At 35.0% G+C, this 12,760-nt stretch overlaps 1 protein-coding gene across 1 annotated transcript in view; it reads right to left on the reverse strand.

The window, feature by feature from the left end:
• Positions 1-346: 346 nt before the first annotated feature.
• Positions 347-12,760, reverse strand: part of TMEM232 (transmembrane protein 232) — a 197,794-nt gene continuing 185,380 nt past the window's right edge. Inside the window, exons 12-13 of the mRNA XM_047072694.1 lie at positions 3,805-3,898; positions 347-538 (exon numbers count right to left, since the gene is read on the reverse strand). Of these exons, the coding sequence (XP_046928650.1) occupies positions 347-538; positions 3,805-3,898 (286 nt within the window). The remainder of the gene's footprint in view (positions 539-3,804; positions 3,899-12,760) is intronic.

Consider the following 12,760-nt stretch of genomic DNA (forward strand, 5'->3'; position numbering starts at 1 on the left):
CTAATAATTTGTAATTCACTTCCATCTAACGGTCCGATGAAAAATCAATACTCTGAGAATCATTGATTAAATATGCTATATGATCACAAGAAAAAAGTCAATTAGGAAAAGCTCTAGCCGTGTTCTTGGAAAAGTTTAATTAGTAAAATCACTTCACTCAAATGTGATTAAGAGCTGCTAATTTAGGACTAAGAACTATTAAAGAGTCTGCACCAGGATAACAACTCCTAAGAAATGGCTTCCAATTAATTAGAAGAAGTTTTTCCTAATATCTAGCTAACTTGGTCTCTTTCATGCAATGAATTTCTGGCATTATGGACTTCAATTTGGGGCGGGGGTGGGGGGGTCATTTTATTTCTAATGAAATTACTTCAGTCCTAGGAGGAAGCTCGTAGGGTTTGGTTTGCTTGTGTAGTTTCTCTTCTCTTCTCTTCATAATTTCTCTGAAGTGATTTTTTTCCTCTAACTCTTTGTCTTTACGTTCTTGGGCCTCACATATTGCATCTTCTTTCCGTCGGATCTTTAGCTCTTCCTGCCACTGTCACAGAGAGAAAGTGTCATTTACATATGAATTTCCATGAAAAAATACATCACTTTAGCTTCTTAAGATGCAGATTCTATTATCCAATTATCTTCTCAGTTTTTCTCACAGATATTCTTAAGGAACTTAAACCCTACCATAACTGGAAAAATATATAAGCCATCTATTAGTAAGTATACAATTCTGCTCCCCTCCCCTCCCCAAAAAAAAGAGAGAAAAAAGAGAAAATAAGGTTTACATTTTTATATTACAAAGGAATTTCAGTTTTTCATCAATATGGATATTTACATGATAGCATGGAATCAGAAAATAAAAAATCAAGCCAAAGCAAAGCAAGGAGAAAAGCCAAATTAATGTGAAAGGTAAAAATTATAATACTATTACATATGAAGTAGAAAATAAAATTGATGGGCAGACAAATGCTGATTCTGCAGCAAATACAAAGACTGCTAAAGGATTCACTTCAATTGAGCATGTTAATCATGACAATAATAACAGCATCATCTGGAGGCAAAATTCTAGGAATCAGTAGTTAGAATTAAGGACCTCAAATCAACCAGACATCATCATGAGGACCCTTTTCCCCTTCTACTATCTTTAATGAAGGAAAGAGTGAAAGAGGTGGTAATCTCTCCGGGTAAAAAGTTCAGGGCACAAAGACCCTTAGCATGAAATGTTGCTCATTTTGTCACCCTCAGTCTGTCCATACTCACAAACAATCAGACAATGCTTAAGCACCTACCAATTAACTTACAAATTACTATAGACTAGTGCTCTGAATTATAACTATTATTTGAGATATATAGATATTAATAAAAAGGGCAAAACCACAGAGTTAAAAAAAAAACTCAGCTTTCCAAAGGCAATACATTTTTTTAAATGTCAATACACTCAGAGTAAATATTAAATGAAAAAGCATAATAAAATACTCATTTTTCTTACCCCAAGTTAAATTTTAAGACATAGGAAATACACGTTACTTTGATAACTATGATACCCATCTGTGACATATAATTTTTGTCATATAACAAACTAAATAATAATATTGTTTGACAAAACTACCAAATTTATGTTATAGCATAAAAGTGGTAGTTGATGTAATAATGACAGTATCCATAAACAAAGGCAACTAATCTACCTTATATGAGAGATTTCAGTGTACTTCGTGACCTTGATCTTTACATTGTGAAAAATCAACAGAGGATTAATTCTTAAGAACTCTCAGCAAAATAGAACCCTTTGGTTTCCCAAACAGCATGTATAAAAGTGGTAATGGGGTATCACATTGCTAATGTCCAGGAGGCAGCTCTACCTCTCTCTTAGCTCACTCTCTTGTTAGAACTTGGCATGGTTGGAATTCACCACAACATTATTATCTTTCTTCCTGGTATTCCCAGGGAAAAAAGTAAACTTTTCTCCCCCATTCTGTCTCTCTTGACCATGACAAATTCAATTTGGATAAACCATTGTCTTGTCTTTACTTTATCTGATACTGTTATCATCCATTGTGGCAGCAAGAAGGAGGATGCAGATATGGTTGAAGTTTATGGGAAATGGAAGCACTATTTACTGCTTTATTTAACCCACTCAGTCAGGATTTTAATCACCATAGTATAGAATACCAGCAGTGTACATGGCACCTTAATATATGCTGAATAATTAGAGGTATCTGCCTTATTATTTGCTTAATATGGCCACTTAATAGTATTCAACTGACTTAATGGGACAACTAAACTTGTAGGTTTTTGTTTCTTGTCAATACCACAGATTCCACCTTTCCACCCTGTTAAGGTTAGGAATTATAAACAAAGAAATTAAGCAACTATGAAAACCAGAGAAGAAAAGTGGATTTTAAGTATGGAAATCTGGTTTTGTGTGTAGACTCAAAAAACATTAGTCATTTACTATCTTCAAAACCTTAGGCAAATAACTGCATTGTAAACTACCATTCTTCTTTTTTATAAATGTTTTACAGGCTTGTTGTGAAGATCACATTAACTAATGTAAAAGCAAATATAAGTATAGAGCACTACTGCTATAGCTATCTGAAAGGAAATGATATATACATGAATATTTTTTGAAATGTGCTACCAGGAGAAACTTCCATAACCTTCTCCAATCAATACTGCAGACTATTGGATTAGGCTAGCCACCTATCAAACAATTTGGGTTCTACTAACTGTCAAACATATTTTGAGAAAGAATTCCTTTACACTTCCGCGAATACACTATAAACAGATCCGTGGCAGCAATTACTTAGATAATGCTTACATCCTTGGAAAGAGAAAAAGATGAAGGTTTTTAGGCGCTACTACCTGCCTCCTCTCTACCATTCAAAAGGATGTCCTCTGTCTCTTGAACTAGCCCTAGGCAGATGTGTTTAATTACAAAATGATTCAAGTCTTATCAATCTTTCAAGGCTAAAAAAACTGTCACTGAAAATTCAGTCAAAAGGTTTTTGTTCTGTTATTAAAACTACACTACATATACGTGTACATACACATTGGCTATTTGCTATCCCTTATCATCTATCCTAGATCATTTAGTTGAAGTGAATAGTGAAATACAGATGCTGCAATTTATAACCATTACAAAATTTGTATAATGTTCTGTATATATAATATATTGGTTTCGCAGAAACTTCATTAGTGAATAAAAGGATGATACAATTAATTAAACATATTCTATATGGTATTGAGTCCATACTGTATTCAAAGAAAAAGAGAAAATAAGTATTTTCTCTTCTACTCCAACTCTACTCTTAAGTTACAAAATTATTTCATAAATCATGAACTAAATATAGCTGAGTGGATTAAGGTGTCTTAAGTGAATGGCCTTGAATTGCCACTGTTTAACTCATACCAAGAACAAAGTGATTAAAGTCTAATATTTCAGGGGTAAAGAATGATCACCAAAAATTGAGCCAAAAGATTTTTGTTCCATTACTAAAACCACATTATAAAAGAAATCAGTGTTCAGTGTTCAATACCAGATCCTTGTCACAAGAAATCAGTACTAAATTCAGGAAGCATGATAAGGCTAGTATTTTACAAATGACAGAAAGCCAAATTTTCTGTAACCCAATAAAGGCACTGAAGTATATATACAGCACAGTAAGATATAATTAAGTTTGGCAATGCCTAATCATGGCTTCATTTCTAAGTTTGATGTGTTAATGTTTTAGTCTCAGAACTGCACTTTCTAATTCAAAGTGCATTTAAAGAACAAAGGTTTTGCTGCTAGTTTAAGGAAGTCAATCTTACATGATGGTCAATGATTCTTGCCAATTCTTCATCAGCTCTGGTGAAGAAATCCGGATAAGAAAACATGGGAAGTTCTGATAAAGAAGGATGTTCCCTTCAAAAGAGCACAAGAACAATATTAGGTATAGATAGTTCTCCTTCCAGGAATATATGGATTTTCAAGTCATAATTCATTACACAGCATTTTGACTCTACATTGTTAACATCAAGTACTTATTCTTTGTAGACTACTATCTATAGCTTTTAGTTTCTATAAATAATGTTGGGTTACCTAAACAGACATTTTAGAAGGTAGGGAATGATATATAGTATCAGAACTAGAAAATAATAAAAAGGTAATCTTTGGGATGCTTGGGTACTCATTCATACTTTTGGCTTTGGCTAAGGTCACAATTTCATAGTTCATGAGTTCAAACCCCACACAGTGTGGAGCCTGCTTGGGATTGTCTCTTTCCCTCTCTCTCTGCCCCTTCCCAGCTCATGCTTGCATTCTCATTCTCTCTCTCTCTCTCTCTCTCTCTCTCTCCCCACCCCCAAAATAAATTTTTAAAAAAAGTTATCTTCTCCTAGGAGGTATAGTCAGTAGCACAGGAGATGATAGGAAATGAAGGGTTTAAGGAAGCATGAAATAAATTTTGTCCAATGGGGAGATTAAAGTTCCCATAGCCATACATAACCCCATGACCCTGGAAGGTCTGGTGAAAGTCTAAGCCTAAGAATTTGATCTAAGATATACTAAAAAAAAAAAAAAAAAAAAAAGCAAAAAATGCTGTGATTTCAGTACTTCTCCAAGGTCTTTGTAGTACTAAGGGTGAAACTATGGCAAACAGTTTACAAACAGTTCAATAGAAGTGTTGGCAGTACAAACCTAGGCTCTAAACTAGTGGAGACTTAGTGTTAAATTGTCCACATAATAGTTGCATTATGTTACAGTTATTATGAAGAAATGGTTGTGAATCCAGAAATACGTAAAGCAACAAAATGGTTGTAGAGAATATGGTTTTAGAGGATAGAAAGTGGGTTTAAGGAAAAGCTCTTAGGCAAGAAGCTAAGGAGAGACATAGCCCATGAAAATTTTCCATATTCAGAAGTCTGATCACTTTTTAAGACAGCAACGTCTAGTGTAATTTTTGCAATTTTCTGTCTATCCAGCAAATTTTAGTGAGCTTTGTACATTTGACATCCTATGTTTCCCTCATATCACTAGGTCCTCTTGCTTTATGCGGCACTAAATGCTTCTGAAATATTTCCATTTATCTACATTTCCACCATCATTTCCTTGGTCTGAACCATCATCTTTCGCCTGGACCAACACTTCCTTTTTCGAATCCCTGCATCCACCATGCCTCACCCTTTTTAGTCTCATCTGTATACAGTAGCCAGAACTTTTTTCAAAATACAAAGGGAATCATGTCAATTCCCTACTTCAAACTGTTTAAGAACTCCCACTTAACTTTAGGATTTAGATCACATTTATTGTCAAGAAAGCCTGAAGTAGACTTTGCACTTGGCAAAGTGGCTTTGCATGTTTTTTCCAGACTCACTTCTCTTCTTGGCCTGCATCTGTACGTTTCTAGCACATGGACTTTTTTGTAGTTGCTGCAGTGTATCCTGCCCCACCCTACTATGGTTTCCATGTGCTGTCACCGTTTCTCCAGTGCCTTTCTCCCCTGCTGCTCTCTGCCACAGGGCTGGCTAACGTACACTTACCCTTCCACTCTCTGTGCAAGCCCACTACCATAGCCCTCAGTCCATCAGGGGCCTTTCCTTCATCATACTTACCTCCATTGTAATTTTACATTCATTTGTGTGCCTGACTGAGTTTTGTTTTCCTGAGTATGGGCAACATGAATGTGAGGACTTCATTTGTTTATTATTGGTCTCCCCAGTGCCCAGCACAGTGCCACCAGACACTCAATGAATGCTAATATGTTTGGTGAATTCTTGAATGAATAAATTAAAGCTGGGATATGCTTTAATCCCCTTTACAGTCCAAGCCATCAGTAAGCGTCTCCCAGATAGCACTCTTACGTCAGTGGAACAGTACCCAGGACAGCAAGAGGATTGCAATCCCAGGAGACAGAATGAAGAATCCCAGGAGACAGACTTCATTCAAGTCACAGAATGAAACTGATAGCAGGAGTTCAAAGGAAAACAACTCAAGTGGTAGGTGAGCAGAGAACATATATGGACTCCTCCCCCAACTTGCAAGACTCAGAAGTATTATGGGGCAGAAGAGCAATGGGCTTCCCACCACATGTCCAATAGGGGCTTGAGCCATTCTATTAAAACATTAAAGGAAAATATGATCCTAGAATGCTGAGGAATTTGGGGACATATAGGGGCAGATCCTTGGGTTAACTGTATTCATTCAGTAAAATTTGGGCATTTCTGATATTCAGAGAATTGTGCTAAATGCTGTGAAAAGATAAATAAGACAGAACTTTTAAATTATTTAAAGGTTGGGGTGCCTGGGTGGCTCAGTCAGTTAAGTGTCTGACTTCAACTCAGGTCATGATCTCGTGGTTCATGAGTTCAAGCCCTGCATTGGGCTCTGTGCTGAAAGCTCAGAGCCTGGAGCCTGCTTCAGATTCTGTGTCTCCCTCTCTCTCTGCCCCTCCCCTGCTCACACTCTGTCTCTCTCTCTCTCTCAAAATTAAACATTAAAAAATTATTTAAAGGTTAAAAGTATTCAAGCAAGTTTCCTCAATTACTTCTTGAATCATAAAAGTTGAAAGAAATGCATCACAATATAAATAATATTAGAAAACCTTTAAAATAGGAAGATTAAATGGATATGCTTGGGCATCTGTGATTTTTAGTTATCTCAGCTGAATAGTTTATACTAAAAAAGAAAAATGAGTAGAGAACTATAATAGGAGACAACATGAGACATAAGAAAGATAAACATTCAATTATATAAACTGAAAAATACAGTAAAATGGTTAAGCACAGGGCTCTGCAGTCAGATCTCAAAGCAAATTTTCATTCTGCTACTTAGTACTATTTAATCCTTATGTTCCTCAGTGTCTTCATTTTTAATATAAAAAGATAATGGTACCTACCTTGTTATATCTTTATGAGGATTAAGAAGGATAAGACATAAAGCATGTTTGATGGAGCAAATACTAAACAAGTTCCAGCTTTTTTACCCTTATCATCAGCATTATCAAAAGAATTCAGAGGAGGAAGCCATGGCTTTTGGCTGGTACCAAAAAGAGGAAAAAAAGAAAAGAAAAAAAGGGATGCAGGAACAAAACATTTAAGGTACGTCATGAATGAGATGTACAATTTTGACTTTTTGGAGTTAAATGGGAATTGGAGAGAAACCTTTCCATAAATTTCTTGTATGACAATCCTAGGTCTGCCATAACAAATTACCACAAATTGATCGGCTTAAAAAAACAGAAATCCATTCTCTCCCAGTCCTTGAGTCCAAAAGATCTTAATCGTGTTGTCAAGGTGGGTTCCTCTGGAAGCTCCAGGGAAAACATATTGCATGCCACTCTTAGCCTCCAATGGCTGTGAGAAATCCTTAGCATTCCTTGGTTTATAGACACAACACTCCCATTTTCTCCATCTTCATGTGATCTTCTCTGTGTTTCTGAATGTCTTCTATTTTCCATCTCTCATTCATAAGAACACAAGGACATTGTCACCGGATATAAGGCCCACATGACCAAGACAGCCTTAACTTTCCCCTCAGCTTGACTAAACCTTAGACAAGGCTTCTTACTGACCCTGGGTCCCTGACCATCCCTTTAAAATACAATCAATCAAGAAAGATAGTGCCTCTGTCCTCCAGTATCTGTGGTAGGGTAGGAGCTTAACCTAGAAATTGACAATTAGCAAGCACAGATGACCTCATCACATTGCCCCCCCCACCCCCCACCCCCGCTCCTCTAACATTCTCCAGTACTTTTCCACTACCTCACTTCAGCACTAAAAATCCTCCTGTCTTTTGTTTCAAGGGAGTCTAATTCAATCTCTCTTCTATATTGCAAGACTTGAATAACGTCTTCTTTGTCTGTTTAATTTCCAGTGCAATTTTTGACACATCCTAATTCAAGATGACCTCATCTTTATCTTTAGCAAGGGATCTTTATCTTAGTTACCCAAATAAAGTCACATTGACAAGTATGGAGTCTTAAAACTTGGACATATCTTTTGGAGGACACAATTCAACCCACTACAAGTAACAAAGCAGAAGTACAGACAGGGATGAAGGAAACAAAGGACTCATATGAGAAGTACTTGGACTCAGAAGGATGGAACCTAGAATACACTTAAGGGAACAGTAGGTGACTCATTTATTCACTCATTCATTCATATGTTCCACATTTATTGTGAGAGGCAAGTTATTGTAAGGACTGGAAGAAAAAACATTTTTTTTAAACTTGCATACCATGCTCTAGAAATTCAAAGTTCAGATGGGTTGTAGACATGTAAACAGAAATCTACAGTACACTGAAAAAAAAAAAATTCTATAAAATAGTAAAATAGGGTTTTGTGGAGTACAGAGGTAGGAGGTAAGAGAAGATTTCCTGAATGAATTATGCATGGTTGTCCCACTAGGATGTTTATGGGTTGAGTAAAAGACACATTTAGGACATGTTCAGTTTTTTTAATATGTCAAAGATGGGAAATGTTCAGAGATATTTGCCAAAATAGACAAAAACAAAAAATAAGGGATAACACAGTTTTTTAAACAGAATTGTGGTTTTTCAGGTTCCCGAGATTTTCTGAGGATATACAAGTATGGAGTGAACATCCCATCATACAGGAGGTATTCCCCAGAAACATGTGGCATGCCCATGTCTCAGGCTTCTGTAATCCTGCATTTCACACTCTGACCTATGATTCAGTGTTGAAGCATCAACTTAGCAGGTAAAAGGTTGCTTTTATCTCAAGCAGACTAAAATAACCTTTGGAATTACCCAATGAGGGAAAGAAACTGTATTTTTAAACAACCCACAGAACTACCTCCTTGTTTAGCAATTCAATGACTTACCCCTTTATCACACACTGATTGATTGATTGGTTGATTGGAGAGAAACTGGGCACCCAGACTCATTGGCTGGCATTTTTTCTAGTGTGCTTTATTTTCCTTTTTGATGTTCATCATAGATTTATGATCCTCAAAAACATTGTGGATGTATCACTTTTCACTGATTCCAAACTTGTTCCAATCAATTGTATACTTCTTTTTCCCTTTTGGGAAGCTTAAATTTTCATTATTTGGCTACTAGAATACTCTCCTTAACCAACTTATTTCTTCAAAACTTCCTCAGTTCTACTGCAGTTTCTTCTTTTTATTTCAGCTTTATTGAGATATAACTGATATATAACACTGTGTCAATTTAAGATATACAACATGATGATTTAATACAGGTATATATTACAAAATGACTACCACAAAATTAGGTAGCACCTCTGTCATTTCACATAACTAGCACTTTTGTATGTGATGAGAACATTTAAGATCTACTCTCTTAGCACTATTCAAGTATATAACACAGTATTGCTAACTACGTTAACAATGTTACCATGCTATATATTAGATCTTCAGAACTTAGTCCTCTTATAACTACAAGTTTGTAACCTTTGATAAAGGTCTCCCCATTTCCCCCTTCCTCCAACCCCTGGCAAATACCAGTCTACTCTGTTTCTATGAGTTCTGCTTTTTTAGAGTCCACATATAAGTGAGATGATACAGTATTTGCTTTTCTCTGTTGGGCTTATTTCATATTTCACTTACATAATGCCCTCAAGGTCAATCCATGCCATCACAAATGGCAGAATTTTCTTCTCCTTTTATGGCTAGATAATATTCCATCATGTATATATACCACATTCCTTTATCTATTTATCTGTCGGTGCATACTTAGGTTGTTTCCATGTCTTGGCTGTTGTAAACAATGCTGCAATGAATATGGGGGCACAGATATCTTTTTGAGATAGTGATTTTGTTTCCTTTGGATATATGCCCAAAAGTGGAATTGCTGGATCACACTGAAATTCTATTTTAAACTTTTGAGGACCTCCATACTATTTTCCGTAACAGCTGTACCCATTGTACATTCCCATCAAAAGTGTACAAGGATTCCCTTTTCTCCACACTCTTGTCAACACTTGTTATCTTTTATCTTTTTGATAACATCCTAACAAGTATAAGGTAATATCCCATTGTGGTTTTGATTTGATTAGTGATAATAAGCACCTTTTTTTTTTTTTTTGTACTTGTTGGCCATTTGTCTTCTTTGGAAAAATGTCTATTCAGGTCTTTTGCCCATTTTATTAGTGGATTATTTGGGGCGTTTTGCTACTGAGTTGTAGAAGTTCCTTATTTATTTTATATATTAAATTCTTTTCTACATAGATGTTCTGGAGATATTTCCTCCCATTCTATAGGTTACCATTTCATGGTTTGATTTGTTTTTTCTTTTTCTGGGCAGAAGCTTTTTAATTTGATATAGTTCCACTTGCTTATTTTCACTTTTGTTCCCTTTGCTTTTCAGGTCAGATCCAAAAAATTGTTGCCAAGACCAATGTCGAGGTTATTTTTTCCTATGTTCTCTTCTAGGAGTTTAACAGTTCCAGTTCTTATATTTAAGTCTTTAATCCGTTTCAAATTAATTCTGTGAGTGGTATAGGAAGGGGATATGAATAGATTCTTTTGTATATGAATACCCAAGTTTCCCACCACTTGTTACTGAAGAAACTGTTTTCCATTGAATTTTCTTGGCTGCCCTATCAAATAATAGTTCACTGTATATGCACGGGTTTGTTTCCGGGCTTTTCATTCTGTTCCATTGGTCTATGTTTCTGATTTTATGCCAGCACCATACCGTTTTTGATAACTATAACTTTGTACTATAGTTTGAAATTGAGAAGTGTAATGCCTCTAACTTTTCTCTCAGGATTGCTTTGCCTAATGGAAGTCCTTTGTAATTTCATACAAATTTTAGGATTTGTTTTTCTTCTACTTCTGTGAAAAACTCCATTGACATTTTGATAGGGATTACACTGAATCTATATATTGCTTTGGATAGTATGCACATTTTAACAGTGTTAAAATCTTCCAATATATAAGCGTGGGGTATCTTCCTATTGACTTGTATCTTCTTCAGTTTTTTTCATCAATGCCTTAAAGTTGTCAGTGTACAGACTTTCACCTCTTTGATTAAATTTATTCCTAAGTATTTTATTGTTTTTGATGCTTTGTAAAAGAGGTTATTTTTAGATAGTTCATTGTCAGTGTACAGAAAAGCAACTGATTTAGTATGTTGATTTTATATCCTGCAACTTTACTGAATTCATTTATTAGTCTAATAGTTTTTCATGGATCCTTTTTGTTTTCCTGCATATAAAATTATGTCATCTGCAAAACAGAGACCGTTTAAGTACTTCCTTTCTGACTTGGGATGTCTTTAATTTCTTTTTCTTGCTTCACAGCTCTGTCTAGGACTTCTAGTAGTATGCTTTCACCATTGAGTACAATGTTAGCTGTGTGCTTGTTATTTATAGGCTTTATTATGTTGTGAGGTATGTTCCTCCTATACCCAATTGATTGAGGATTTTTATCATGAAGTAAAAATGGGAAATTTGTCAAATGCTTTTCTGCATCTATTGAGATGATCATATGATTTTTATCTTTTATTCTATTAATGTGTTATATGACACTTATTGATTTACACATGTAGAAACATTCCTGCATCCAGGGATAAATCTTGCTTGATCATGATGTATGGTCCTTTTAATGTGCTGTTGAATTTGGTTTGCTGGTCTGTTGTTGAGAATTTTTGCATCTATATTCATTAGGATAAATGACCTGTACTTTTCTTTTCTTGTAGTATCCTTATCAGACTTTGTTATCACGGTACTGCTGGCATCATAAAGTGAGTTTGAGAGTGTTCTCTCATCTTTAGTTTTTTTTATAAGAGTTTTAAAAGGACTAATGTTAATTCTTCTTTAAATGTTTGGTAGAATTAACCAAACCAGTGAAATCATTTGGTCTGGGATTTTCTTTGTTGAGAGGTTTTTTGTTTTGTTTTGTTTTGTTTTGTTTTTTGACTGCTGATTTAATCAACTTGCTATTGTCTGTTCAGATTTTCTATCTCTTCATGATTAATTCTTGGTAGGTTTTATGGTTCTAGGAATTTATCCATTTTTTCTAGTTTATCCAATTTGCTGGAATATCATTGTTCGTAGTAGTCTTTTATAATCCTTTATATTTTTGTGGTATCGTTGCAATGCCATAACTTTTTATTATTTATTTGAGTCTTCTCTCTTTGGGGGGTGGGTCTAGATGAAGGCTTGTAAATTTTGATTATTTTTTTCAGAAAAACAGCTCTTAGTTTCATTAATCTTTTCTAGCATTTTTTGGTCTCTACTATTTCCTTTATTTCTTTGATCTGTTAGGTCTTTACTTCTGCTACCTTAAGCTTATTTTGTTCATCATTTAGTTCCTTGAGGTATTAAGTTAGGTTGTTTGAGATCTTTCTTTTTCTCTTAAGGTAAGTATTTATCACTATAAACTTCCCTCAGAACTGCTTTTGCTGCATCCCATAAGTTTTGCTATTTGTATTTCCATTTTCATTTGTTTCAAGATTTTTTTTTTGATTTCACATTTGATTTCTTCTGTGATCCATTGGTTGTTCAGGAGACTGTTATTTAATTTTCACATATTTGTGAATTTCCAGTTGTTCTCCTGTTATTGATTTTTATAGTTTTAGAACACTGTAGTTGGAAAAACTATTTGGTATGATTCCAGTCCTCTTAAGTTTCTAAATACATGTTTTGTGTCCTAACATGATCTCTCCTGGACAATGTTCCATGTGCACTTGAGAAGAATGTGATGCTGTTAGGTGGAATGTTATGTAAATGTCTGTTAGGTCCATTTGGTCTAAAGTATAATTTAAGTCCAATGTTTTCTTTTTATTTTTCTGTCCGAAAA

The sequence above is a fragment of the Lynx rufus genome, unplaced genomic scaffold (assembly GCF_022079265.1).
Source record: "Lynx rufus isolate CCGP_SWC_20201006 ecotype Redwood Valley unplaced genomic scaffold, mLynRuf1.p SCAF_1, whole genome shotgun sequence".
Taxonomy (NCBI): Eukaryota; Metazoa; Chordata; class Mammalia; order Carnivora; family Felidae; genus Lynx; species Lynx rufus.